Raw genomic sequence first — 12,924 nt, 5'->3', positions numbered from 1 at the left:
CCTGCCCCTCCGGCCCGGCGGGCAGGGGGGCTCCRCGCGCGCCGTCCGACGAGGTGCCATTAAAACACAGCACTTGGGCACGCCAGGGAGGTTTCTCATCTGGTCCCGGCTTGAGCTTGGCTTCCAAACATCCTCGGTAGCCGCAAAGCAGCAGGCAGCGCATTTCTGTGGGATGCCGACGTGCAAGCAGGAGCCGGCCGCCTGGAATGGGGACGCTGCTGCGAGCGCTTGCAGGGCACCTCCATCTGGGAAAGCTTATCCCAGCTTCCAGGGAACTGCTTGGAAGCTCTGGGATGAAGCCGAATGGCGTGAGGAGCATAGCCATGGGCCAGAACACGGCTTGCCATGGCTCGTGGGGTGCGTGCGCGGCCCAGGGCTGGCGGGAGCGGTGCCGGGAAGCGGTGCCGGGAAGTGGTGCTGGGTAACAGACCTTGGGTAGAAAGGCAGCCCTAGAGGGGCTGCCTCGGAAGCCGTGCAGGCGGCTGTGTTTGTCCTCGCTGCCTGCTGTGGCACCCAGTGACAGATGCAGATTGCATAAGCCGTGCTCCGCTGCTCCGTCCGGTGAGCAGATTCCACACACCGTCCGTGGGGTGCAAAGCAAAATCCCGGGAGCTGTGGGAGGCAGCATAGACCTGACAGTGGCCTAATTCGGATAATTCACCCACGTATTTTCCTGCGTGCAGTTTCAGAGGAGCTACTCTCAGCTTTATGCATAGAGTTCAGCACACGCTTGAATTGGCTCTTCAGACCTTGTTCCTGTTGCACGATCTCTTAATGTTTGGTTTTCACGGTTTGGCTTCCACAAGATGATGGCAACTTTAGAAAGCTCTTTGCGTTCATCCTTAGGGCCCCTGTGAGCCACCTGGAAGTTAATTAAGCCACAGTGTTGGAAGCAGCATCAGTAATTATAAAAACAAATTTCTTCACATTTTACAGCATTACTGAAGTGTTGTATACATGACTCTACGGAAATGTAAGTCAAGGAAGTTGGCAGACACCCTGTCCCTGGATTTGTTGCATGTTGGGTCTCTGTTATGGTGAACTGAGGGGCTTAGTCAACAGTTTGATGGATATTTTTTTTTTCCTTCCAAAGGAAGAACCTGCTCTTAAGCAAAGCCTTGCAAAATGTAGAAAATGCTGTGCTGAAGCCCTGGAATTTGGACCGGTTCCAGGCCTGATGTCCGGAAACTCATCCTTATGGCTAGTAAATTTAAAGAGGTAAGCTCTTTCAAGTGTCCTAAATCAAAGTGCATGAACAAATCAGATCTGAGTACTTGAAGCTGCTGTTGAACATGCCAGATTTATTAAGCCCTAGGGTGCAGAGCTGGCTTGGCTGGCACTACAGATTGTATACAGTCACCTAGGCTGGGGTTGTCTTCGTATATGAAATACTCTGCTTTTCTTGGAGAGCGAATGGGGAGGCAAACAAAATGCCCAGTGTCGAGAGCACTTACTTTGAAAAGCACTTGAACTTGTAGTAAGTCAGAGAAGGTCTAGGGGAACTTATCCGGCCTTTTAATTACCGGGGCATTGGCTTTTTTCAGKTTATTGCTCTAGCTATAAATGTTCTTCTTGCTGTCTTGCAGCAGGGAGGAGATCATGTGTTTGAGCATTGGTTTGGGGCTTTTTTTTTTTTTTTTAGGAGGTAAAAAGCAAATCTCTCTGTGGGAAATTGGAAGCAGAACTAATTATACATATGTATTTTGGCACCCCCCTGCTCTGGCTAATTTCTAATCTTAGGAGTCTGCTTTTTCTTAGATTGAAATGGGAGACCATACACACGTAGTGTGTGTGCTGACCCATTAGGAGTGAACCTGGGAAGGGAGTATCAGAAGGTGCTTCTAGAGGGTCAGCYAGCCAGACAGTCATCTGCTGCTGTCCCATCAAGTGGGTCCCTGAAACTAAACAAATTCATGCAGCCTGAGGATTGACCCATATGGAGATTTTGAACCAAGTGTACAAATTATGAGGCTGCTATTTTTGCACTTACTTTGAATTCGAAACAATGACATGGTCTCAGTTCTTACTCAGTCAAACTTCTAGTAGCAGTGGGTTTTTCTTAAAGGGCTTGGGAGAATGACTCAAGCTTGAAATCTGGGACAAGCTGTTGTGTTTTTGTCAAATGGCATCTGGAGCCTCGAACAAATCGTCTATTTGTTGTTTTTAAAACTAGTCTGGAAATGAAAGACAGCTGCCTGCTCTTGTTTTCCTRTTTGGATTTGTTTCCCAATCAGGACCTGCGAGACTGGCAAAATTTCAGTCTGGACCCAAGAGAAGTTGCTGTTGGGGAGGAGAGGCTGCTGGTGGGAGCAAGGCTCCCACTCGGTCTCCCCGTCTCTTTAGCTGCAGCCTTGCAGGCAGGTAACAGTAGTAAAAACCTCCTTTTCCTACAGAAACCAATGTTAAAGGGCTCTGCAGCTTTCCCCCCAGCAGAGGGGGGAAGGAGGGGAGTACAGAGGCTGCAGCTCCTTGTGGCGCCGGCAGTGCCGAGCTTTGCGGGGTGATAGATGGCTGCAATCACCACACGTGTCGCCTGTGTTTACTTGCGTTCTGCTCACTAAATCAGCCTCCCCAAAGATTTATTCTGACTTGCTGAACCGTCTGAGCAGCTCCCAACTGCTGCCTTTTTTTTTTTTTTTTACTTTAATGGGGAAAAAAATATTCAACTCAATTAACTCCTTCCTACCCTCCCACTTTTTTGGAAGAGTGGGATTCCCCTCCCTCAGTGAGAGACGCTCAAGGGCAGGGCTGCGGATGGTAACAGCTTTGTGGCCTGCAAATCACAGGATGAGGATCCAAGCGTATTCCCCCCTGGGAAAGCTTCCCAGGGTGCGCTCGGACAATGATGTTTATGGCTGCACGCGCGGAGACGTGCCCGACGGCTGCGTCATCGGGATTGCTGGAAGGGGGGCAARGGGGGCTGCACACCAGGCTGGATGTCTCCTTTCCAAAACGGCTGTGCCAGCTGGGCCTGTTTAGGGCAGAGAGGCACCGAGCGGGCTGTGGAGACYGAGAGCGTGTGCCTGGCTGGGAGGGAGCGTGCAGGGCAAGGTGGGGCGAAGGACGGGAGTCGGTCCCGCCGCGCCGTCTCCCCGCTGCGCCCTGTGGCTGGGAGGGCAGGGCTACCCAGGGATACCGCTAGGAGGGCAGGGCTCGGGGGCAGACGGTGCCCGACRTGAGCCTGGCCAGGCAGGCTGTGCGGAGAGGGCAGCTGGAGCTGGGGAAGCGCGTCCCGTCCTGCGCTGTGGGCTGCGTGTCGGCAGCGGCGCGGCGCGGCGCGCTCGCTGCGTTAATGCAGTTCGTCGGCGGAGCCAGGGCAGGGGTTGGCGGGGAGCTGCTGCAGCCCTGTCAGGCCTGGGGAAGTGGTGTGGAACAGCTCTGCTTCTCACACAGAATGAGCCTCTGGCTCGGGGCTGTGGTTTTTATGTTTATGTATGCATATATATATATATACACACACACATACATGCACATACACATAGTATATTATGTAGAATATATACTATTTTTTAATAATTGAAATGACTTGGACAGATGATCGGTGGCAGCATGGGGTGCAGGAATCTGCCTTGCTAAGTGCACTGAGCTTGGGAGCAGCACCGGGCACCCACCGAGCAGGGCAGGAGCAGGGCGCCGGGGCTCCCAGCGTGTGAGCGGCGCCGGGGCTCCCAGCACGTGAGCGCTGCCGGGAGAGGGCAGGATCACCTGCCGGCAGAGAGGAGCCCGTGCTCCAGAGCGGAAAGCAGTTGGAGCTGGAAGGGGCCAAGCAGCGTCGCTCCTCGCACGGCCGCGCGTCAGTGTCAGTGTCAGCAGCCTCATCCACAGCAGTCCTGGTGCTGCTGATGGAGAAATGCTTCTTGCAGGGAGCCTGGGCTGAGGCCTCCGGGCACAGGAGCGTCCCGGAGGAGGCCGTGGTCCTTGGGGGCTGGGGGGCAAGATGCACATCCCACTCCTGCACATCTGCCCCTGCCACCCTACAGCTGTGCTTTTGGGCCCTACAGTAACCAATCCCCCTGCATCCTCTCTCGTGGTACTGCTGCTGGTTTTCCTCCCTGTGAAGAGGCTTCTGTTGCCCAGTTGGCTGCAAGGCYTTACCTCGCTTTCCTTATGTCCCGCAGGCTGGATGCAAAGGGGGAAGCATGGTGAAGAGAGCATCTTTCCAGGATCCATGGGCTCTTTGAGAGATGATCAGAGGGAGGCCAGATGACCTGCAGAACACGCACGCCACTCTTCCTCGTCCACAACGGCAGCATCAGWGCGTCCTCCCCAGCCCCGCGCCATCCACCTTGCCCGCTCGCTTCCGGATGTTTCGCAGCTGCGAGTGGGAGGTCCTGGAGCGATCCCTCAATATCCTTCAGGCCAGCGACTTCTACTGGGGCCCCTTGTCGGTGGGGGAGGCTCACGCCAAGCTCCAGCAGGAGCCGGTCGGCACCTACCTGGTACGGGACAGCTCTCAGGGCAACTACCTGTTCAGCCTGAGCGTGCGGATGCCAACGGGGCCTGTCAGCCTCCGGATCTCTTTCCAGGAGGGCTACTTCCGCCTCAAGAACTGGTTTTCGGACTGCGTGGTCCGGCTGCTGGAGCTGGTGGTGGCAGGGACGCGGAACAACCCCTTGCACTTTGACGAGATGGGCGGGACGCCCCTGGTGTTCTCGGAGCCGCTGTGCCGGAGCCGCCGGACGGTGCCCACRCTGCAGGAGCTGTGCCGCCAGCGCCTGCCCGAGGGCTGCGGGAGCCTGCCCGCCGCGCTGGCGCCACCAGCGCCCTCCTCCGGGGCGCGCTCCCGGGAGACGCTGGCCCCTGCCCCCAGCGGGAGCGCAGGCTCCGAGCGGAGCCCCGTCCCCTGCCCGTCTGCCGCCCGGACCGGGAGATGATGCTGTGTGCGTGGGAGGCCAACTGGAGTGCCGGTTTCATGGATGTGCTGCAGGGGCGCACGGCGCTCCCGTGGGATTGGACTGCTCGCTTGGAGAGCAGCGGGAGGGCAGGGGGACGGGGCTTGAACCCACTGACAGCGAGAACTGCCTCCTCGTATGTGCAGTGTGTGGCCTCTCCAGGATGCCAGGAGTAAAGCCAAAGGAAAGAGCAGCGACCYCCCAGTCCTGCTCCTCAGCTGGGACCCATAAGCTTGAGCGCAGGGCGAGCTGCCTGTCTTCCCAGTTGAGCCCTAGCTCCTGCTCTATCCCAAAGTGCCTGAGCTAGTTCTGCTAAAAGCCTGCCCTTCTGGAGGGGCCCAGCTGAGTCTGGGCCCTGAGCAGCACTGCCTGGGTGCTGAGGGACACAGCCCCCGTGCCAACCATGTATCCAGGTAGCCACGTCCGAGCAGGAATGGGCTCGCCTCCCTGCAGCATCAGTGCAATCCCTGTCACTTGAGAGGTCAGCGTTTGCACTGGAGTGAAACGGCTGCAGCCATGTGCAACACGGGCAGTTTTACAGGCTTCTGCATAGCTTAGTAGAGCGGACTTTTGGGAGTGCAGATGAGTTACTTTATACTGAGGGCATTGAATTCCTGCCACGGGAATCCTGGTTTGGAGAGCCAGGAGCGCACCATATGCGTGGACAGGAGCGCAGTGCCGTGTCCTATGCTCATCTGGTAGTATGCTGCTGCCCCCTACAGATGGCAAAGGGACATTTGGGGGTCTGGGTTTTGCCCCCCAAAAGGCAAGACTTTTTGTATAAGCCTTTGAAATTTTAATAAAAGTGGTTTTTGGTGTTTTTTTTTTAATACTTATTTTTAAAAGTGATTGAATACCCAAGAAAATGGTGTCATTCCCTTGTTGTACTGGTGTGCTTAGTGCAGYGCAGAGATACAGTAATTGGTCTGCAACTCAACCACTGAATTTCTTATGARAATCAGAATCAGTGCATAAAGGAATGGGAACAATTCTAGGAACAATAAGCTTAAATCATCATTTTTAGTGTAATAAACTAAAGAGGTTTTTAAGCATAAGACATTTCCTAAACATTTAGAGATAAGATTTTGCAAAAGTATTTTTAGTATCTTAAAAAAATGCACTAGCAGTTTGAGAGAAACTCTTGTAATTCACAATCCTACAGCACAGAGTACAACCCTCATGAACCGCAGACTGCTGAGGCTGGGAACAGGTGAGACAGATGGAGTGGAGTTCAACCCGGCTGAGAAAAACCTTAGTGATACGGGTTGCTTCAGTGGTGCAAGCAGGTATGATATGTCTTTGGGACTGAGAACAGCTCTGATAAAAGACATTTTGCATGTTCTGCTGCTGGAAAATGGGATGCGTGACTCGGATCCACCCTGTTTCCTGGGAGAATGGAGAGGCCTGCTTCCATCGCCCATGCAAAGCAGTCAGTCCTTCAGAGTTACAAGGGAGGAAGAAAGATATGTGCAGAGAGCTGTTCCTGCTCAGTTTGGAGGTATTCATTTGCTCTCGGCCTCAGGTATTCTTACCTGAGGAGCTGAAGTGTGTGGTTAGAGAAGAGAGTGATACCGGCTGTGGGTCCTGACAGGAGCTGAGCTTAGTCACTCTGGATTCTTCCCTGGGGGCCTCTGGCGCAGCCCCCAGCAAGGGGCCTGGCGTCGAGTCTGGGGCATGGGCTCCTGATCGGAGTGGATCGCACGTGGGCGACAGCCGTGGTGGTCAGGGAGGGCAGAGGCAGGGCGCTCCAGCTGCCGCTCCCGCAGGTTTCAGCCCGGAGCAAAAGTGTGAGCCGGGATCGTTTAGTGCCATGGGGCCAGGGCCTGGCAGCTGAGGCACAGGTATGGGGCTGCTTGCTGGCAGAGCAGGAGTCTCTGGCAGGAGCAGGGCAAGCAGCTTATTCCCAGGGTTAGCATGGCTAACATTGAAGGTACATTGAAGTACATTAAAGGTGTCGAACTGGAGCCTTTGGACACCTGAACTGGGTTGTGATGCCCCGYGTGAGGGATGCCCAGTGTTACTCCTCACTGCATTGCTCAGGGCCTGTCTCTGGATTGACTGACCCCAGGAGAAGAACCATGTGCATCCCCTACTCAGGAAAGCCCCTTCCTCAGGGTTAGGAGCATTTCCAGCTCCTGAAGCAGCCTTCTTCAAACTCTACAGCCCGAGGCCTTGGGGTCTTGGAGACACCAAGGCAGCCACGATGCTGCAGACAGCTGGAGCCAGGTCAAGCCACTCAGCCCGTGAGGAGAGGCTGGGGGAGCTCAGCCTGGRGAGGAGGAGGCCTCAGGGCACCTGCAGCAGCCCCACTGGCCTGGAGGAGGGCAGCAGGGCGCCAGGCTCTCGCAATAGTGCAAGTGGGAGAACAAGGCGCAACAGCCTAAGATGGAAGAAGGGTAGAGGGGTATAAGGAGGCACTGTTTTCCCCAGGAGGACAGTCCGGCAGTGGGGCAGGCTGCCAGAGAGGTCACGCAGCCTCCTTACTCACCAATTTTCAAGAGCAGAATGGGGGAAACTCCGAGCAACTTGGCCAGGCCTTGTAGCTGGCCCCGCTTTGAGCAGGAGGTTGGGCTGGGGACCTGTGGAGGTGCCTGTGTGCCCGAGGGACTCCATGAGCCTCCGTCAGCTCAGCGCAGGGGTGGGACGCGCTACGGAGGGGAGGCGGCGCGAAAGGTCGCGCATGCTGCGGAGGCTGTGGCTGCGGAGCCACCTCCGGCGGGAAGGCTGGGCTGGGTGCCAGGAGCCGCGTGCCGGAGCGGCCGCGTGCTCCCGGGATCGCAGCGAGGCCTGGCAGGTGGCGCCGTGCCCCGGAAAAGGCAACACCGCTCTTCTTGCCTCCTTTGCGAGCTGGGCCGCCTTGCTGCGTGTCCAGGTGCGCGCCAGGCCCCCAGCCCCTTCCTCGGCTGGAGGAGGCATCTAGCCCCGCTCCAGGAGGGCGCTGGGACCTGCCATCCCAGGCACCGTCTCCGTCTTCTCACTCCTCCGCTGGAGATGTCGTATCCGAGGCATKTTGGCCGTCTTCCCACATCTCCTCCAGAAACGCGGGACGGGGAGGGTTGGGAAGGGAGCAGGGGGGAATGGGCTAATGTCGTTCACGTTTATCACCGAGCGCAGGAATGYTCCTGTTTTATGGCAGCCGCTACAACTTGCTGAGGGAAGAGCCTTCGAAGCGGCCTGCCCTGACCCGGCCGTGACCCGCTCGCGTTTGGCTGCGCGTGCACATCGCGGCTGCATGCCGAGGGCTGCGGCAYGGCGGCATTCGGGGGCAGGATCGTGTGCGAGGAAATAAAATCACGCAAAGGGAGGCATGGGGAGTGTGGACTGGTTGGATGTTAATGAAATCTGCTGGGTTTTGTGCCTTTTTTTTTTTTAATTGCACAGCAAGTGCTTGTGTCTGTTGTACAAGTAAGTCAATTCCATGCAGGGCTGTAGCGAATCGATTTGAGATCTGTGGATGAAATGCAGTGAGTGACTGCCAAGGATTGTTATATTAGGAAGGTTTAAAGCGCATTATGGGTGACTCTCTGCATTGCTCCAGAGGAGAGGTCCCTTTTCAGTGATCAGGACCAGTGCAAGCAAAGAACCCAATTTGAGGAGGAAAAGAGTGTGACAGTGATTTGGATGTGGCAGATTTTACAGAGAATGGTGCTGGTTTCTGCTTGGATTTTGGAAAAAAAGATATATATATTTAATGTACTGAATTAAAATGTAAGCGTTTACTTCAGGGGAGTGACTTCAAACTAAGGTCTATTGCTGCTGTTGGTGAGTGTGAGGCCCTCACTTCAAACACCCTACTCTGAATTAGACCTCTTCCATGTAGGAGCAGGTCCTAGTGGCCTGAATCCAAACATTTCTTTTGGTGGCTCCTAAAGAGGCTTATAAAGAAATTACAAACTTCCTCAGAACCTCTTGAGCACCATTCAGGGAATAGGAGAAAATTGTTTGCATTTTTATATGTTATGTTATACATTTCTGCAGCTGACTCATTTCAGTGTGTCGAGGAAACTTACACAGGCTTGCAGATGGTTTTTTTCAACTGTTCTTCCTAACAGCCAGAGTTGAAAAGTTTAGTCCTTGTGAGAGAGGTTTCCTCTACCAGGTTGCAAAGAGCTTGTATTTCAGCTCCAACACGGCACAGGCATCCAGCAGGAAACTGCTCTTAATGCGCTCCCCCCAAAGCTGTCCTTTGGCCGTGCTCCGGAGACTCGCCGGTTAACTTCCCAAAATCCTCCGCTGGAGCTTAATAAGTTAATCACTTCCATATGCACCCATGTGTGCGCACAGGAGGGGCCCCACAGCCAGCAGCTCTCGTAATAACACATGATTACCCCTGACATAAGGGCCTGTATTCCATTATGGATCTGCCTCAGTGGGGCAAAATTCCCTGAAAAACACAAGTGTGTGCAAACGCGTTTCAAAAGGTTTATTAACATTTAGGCAATCTCRCCATTTGGAGCTGAGCTCCTCCTATGCAGGCAAGCCCCACAGCAAAACCTGTGAACACCCCATGGCGGCCCAGCCCTGGCCTCTTACCCTGATGTCCCTCCCAAGCTACCTATTTGCATCATTATCCTTTGAATGTCCTAAAAACCTTAATTTACGAGGATAACCAGTGAGTGGAACGTGAGGGTTTCTCTAACGGAGTTCCCTTTGCACCAGTTCCTTGGATGTTCGGCCTTACTTGCGTTGTTAAAATGGCGCTCGGCGACGCTCTCTGTGCTCGGCCTTTSCCTCGTGCAAAGCAGGGCTGCTGCGGGCGGCAGTCAAAGGCAGCGCAGGTGTCAGGGGAGCGGGAGCCGCGCAGGGCCGCTCYGCGGCTCCCGCTGCCTCCCCGCAGAGCCGTCTGGGTCTTGGCGCGCTCCTCGCCGCCCTCTGATCTCAGCTGGGGTTGGCAAAGCTGCCGGTTTTGATTCAGGCAAAGCGGAATACTTCCAAACGGTAAGATCCTGTGTAAGGGCTGCCTCGGTAGACTAGGACTCTCCAGCCGGGAAAAGAGACGACTGAGATCTCTCTGACAGAGGTCTACAAAGCCTAAGTGGCATGGAGTAGGTGACTGACTGCCTGAGTCTGTTTCTACACAAGAACAAGGATGAAATACTTGAGGATGAAAATGCCGGTTGAACATGAGGGTGCCCAGGAGGCTAAGAAGGCCAGCGGCCTCCTGGCTTGGATCAGTGTAGCCAGGAGGAGCAGGGAAGGGATCATCCCCCTGTACTGGGCACTGGGGGGGGCTGCACCTCGAACCCTGAGTTCAGTTTTGGGTCCCTCATCACAAGACAGACATGGAGGTGCTGCAGCATGTCCAGAGAAGGGCAACGAAGCTAGTGAAGGGGCTGGAGCACAGACCTTACGAGGGGCGGCTGAGGGAGCTGGGGTTATTTAGTCTGCAGAAAAGGAGGCTCAGGGGAGACCTCATCGCTCTTTGCAATGACCTGAAAGGAGGTTGCAGCGAGGCAGGGATCGATCTCTTCTGCAAAACAACTAGTGACAGGACAAGAGGAAATGGCCTCAAGTTGTGCCAGAGGAGGTTCAGGTTAGATATGAGGAAAATGTTCTGCACGGCAAGAGTGGTGAAACACTGGAACAGGCTGCYCAGGGCAGTGGTAGAGCCACCGTCCCTGTGGGGTTCAAGAAACGTGCAGATGAGGCGCTCAGAGACATGGTTTAACAGGCTTGGTGTTGAAGGGCTTCCTTTTGGGCTCAATGATCTTAACGGTCTTTTCCAGCCATGATTCCATGAGTGCCAGACACAAAACAAACAAAAGGAGATATTTCTTCATGTAATGTATAGCTATGCCGTTTCCATGTCTGAATGGCACGAAGAGTAGAACAGGCAAATTTATCCAGCTTCTCAGCAGAGGCTACATATGCTGAACGCCACTTGTGCATCTAAGCTGCCAACGTCCATGCTGGCTTACTTTGAGAGAACCAGGCTGGCCCCATGTTGCCGTGAGGTTGTGAAGCGCATGGACCGTGTGCTCCTGCGTGCTCCAGTGCTGCCTTGATTCCAGCCTCTGCAGTGGCAGCGCAGCCTGTGGCCGCTTCCTCTTGGCTTTTATGAGCACAAAAACAGGGAGATCAGTCTGATCTGGAGGCGAGCACCAGCACAGGCTAAGGAGGAACACATCCTCGTCAGGAAGGAGGGAAAGAGCCTGACTTCTCAGCTGAGGCCATCCGCTGAGGCCAGCATCAGCCCGGGTGACAGCTGAAACGGCACTGCTCAGCTGTGTCGGTCACAGGGGTGGCGGTCGAGYCCCCCTTCACTTTGGAAGGGACCTGCAGAGCTTCAGAAAAGCTGAGCACGAGGAAACGGGAAATACCACACATGAGGGGCAGCTCCTAGGTCTCCATTTCTTTCATCYGACCCAGAGCAAATGACTTCATGTGCGCTCTTTTAAAGGAGAATTTGGAGGGGCTTCAGCACTACCTGGCTTTCCAAYGTACTAATTTAGGTCTCTGGATCTTTGCACTGGTCCCTGATGCCCTTGAAATCAGTGACCAGACTGTTGTTCCTGTTGCARTAACAGTTGGTGGGAACAGGCCCACCCTTTTGTCAGGCTGATGTTAGCAAATGTGGGTTTTCCACAATAAACCTAATCAAAACAAACCATGCTCCCACTGGTGTGAGCAACAAATCACGCTGGGAGAACTGCTGGCGTTGGGCATGATTAGCCCAAACATAGATGCCTTTGAGCTCATAAACAACAGCCTGAAGGAGTGGAGAGGATCACAAACAAAGCACTTACAGACAAGACAGCAGTCTCCAAAAGTGACTTGAGAGCTTATGTCCATTGGGGGTTTGACTTTCAAAAACGAAACAGAGGTAAACAGAGATGGCTCTGAAGGCTCTAAGTGAATGAAAGCATGGAAATTTGGTATAATATTTCTAAAAGGCAAAAGGAGGCTTGGGAAAAACTTAATGCAGAGCTGACAGTTGCTTTTYAGCTCATTCAGGAAAATGCATCCCCAGCCTTGGGCAGGCTCTGGAAATGCCACCTGTCTGTGCTGGAGGTGGGAAGGCAGCAGAAAGGGAAGCGGCCTGGCTGCTCCACGCCTGGCTTCCAGGTACAGTACAAGTCCTTGCTCCAATTCACAGGAGGAAAGAAACATTTTCTTTTCCTTTACAAAGCAGTAATAGCCAGAGCCCCAGAGAATTCAGCAACTCATGTTTGTTAAGTTTTATGGGGATTCAATCTGAAAGCACTCTTCTCTGAGCTGTAAGTTAGTGACAGCTTGATGTACATTTCAGACTGAAAATAGGGATTTTTTTTGTTGATATCATGCTTTTATTAATTTGAAAAATCTCATTTTTATAATATTGTTTTTAAACATAGAGTGAAATAGAGTTGTATGCCTTTTCTCCTGGCCCTGGCACAGTGAGGTAGCAAGTGCTCAGCTTTGCCCCCAGGAGTTTCTCTGACTTTGGGGAAGTTTCTTACCCAACTAAACACTGTGATGGAAAGGAGCTGTACTTGGAGCCTGCCTGTGTTATTGCACCCGAGCTGCCATTGCAAATAACCCCAGCTCTCTGAGACCAACAAGGTGCCAGAAAACCTTGTGCTTTCCCTGTGCTAGGGCATGCTCTGAACTCACACATGCAGCAGGCCCCCCTCATGTAGAAACTTCACCCTAGCAGGTGGCAGCTCTTCTGGCAGCACAGGGTGGGTGTCAGTGCAACAGGTCCTTGCAGCTAGACCTTTGGGTGCATCCAGGGTCCTACTGGGGCCCACTGAATCTCATGCCGAAAATAATACAGGTGCCAATCCAGATGTTGCAGCCTCTAAGCTATATCCTGCAATCTGTGGTGCCAGGCTGGGTGGAAAGGGAGGATGGTTCCTTTGCTCGTGGGGCTTCTGTGAAGAGCTCTCCATGGATGGGGCCTCTGGAAAAGRGGAGGTAGAGAACAGGATCCAGGATCTCCTCCTGCTCTCACAGGCTGCGGAATAGGCCGGATAGGACTGCAGCTCTCATGTACGTGCTGCAGTGCCTCAAATAAGCCATGCAAACAAACCAGTCATATGTTATCCAGATG

At 53.9% G+C, this 12,924-nt stretch overlaps 2 protein-coding genes across 2 annotated transcripts in view; both read left to right on the top strand.

The window, feature by feature from the left end:
* Nucleotides 1-1,101: 1,101 nt before the first annotated feature.
* Nucleotides 1,102-4,874, top strand: LOC112953823 (suppressor of cytokine signaling 1-like). Its single transcript, XM_026046928.1, has 2 exons — nucleotides 1,102-1,218; nucleotides 4,119-4,874. Exon 2 carries the CDS (start codon nucleotides 4,185-4,187, stop codon nucleotides 4,872-4,874), a length of 690 nt encoding a protein of 229 aa, XP_025902713.1. The 5' UTR covers nucleotides 1,102-1,218; nucleotides 4,119-4,184.
* Nucleotides 4,875-6,071: 1,197 nt separating this feature from the next.
* NFAM1 (NFAT activating protein with ITAM motif 1) overlaps nucleotides 6,072-12,924 on the top strand; it is a 29,964-nt gene continuing 23,111 nt past the window's right edge. Inside the window, exon 1 of the mRNA XM_026046934.1 lies at nucleotides 6,072-6,178. Within this exon, the coding sequence (XP_025902719.1) occupies nucleotides 6,072-6,178 (107 nt within the window). The remainder of the gene's footprint in view (nucleotides 6,179-12,924) is intronic.

This window comes from Nothoprocta perdicaria, unplaced genomic scaffold (genome assembly GCF_003342845.1).
Source record: "Nothoprocta perdicaria isolate Ctin4 unplaced genomic scaffold, notPer1 scaffold_460, whole genome shotgun sequence".
In the NCBI taxonomy this organism is placed as follows: domain Eukaryota; kingdom Metazoa; phylum Chordata; class Aves; order Tinamiformes; family Tinamidae; genus Nothoprocta; species Nothoprocta perdicaria.
The sequence above is the reverse complement of the archived record's forward strand: the minus strand, read 5'-3'. Positions and strand labels throughout refer to the sequence as shown.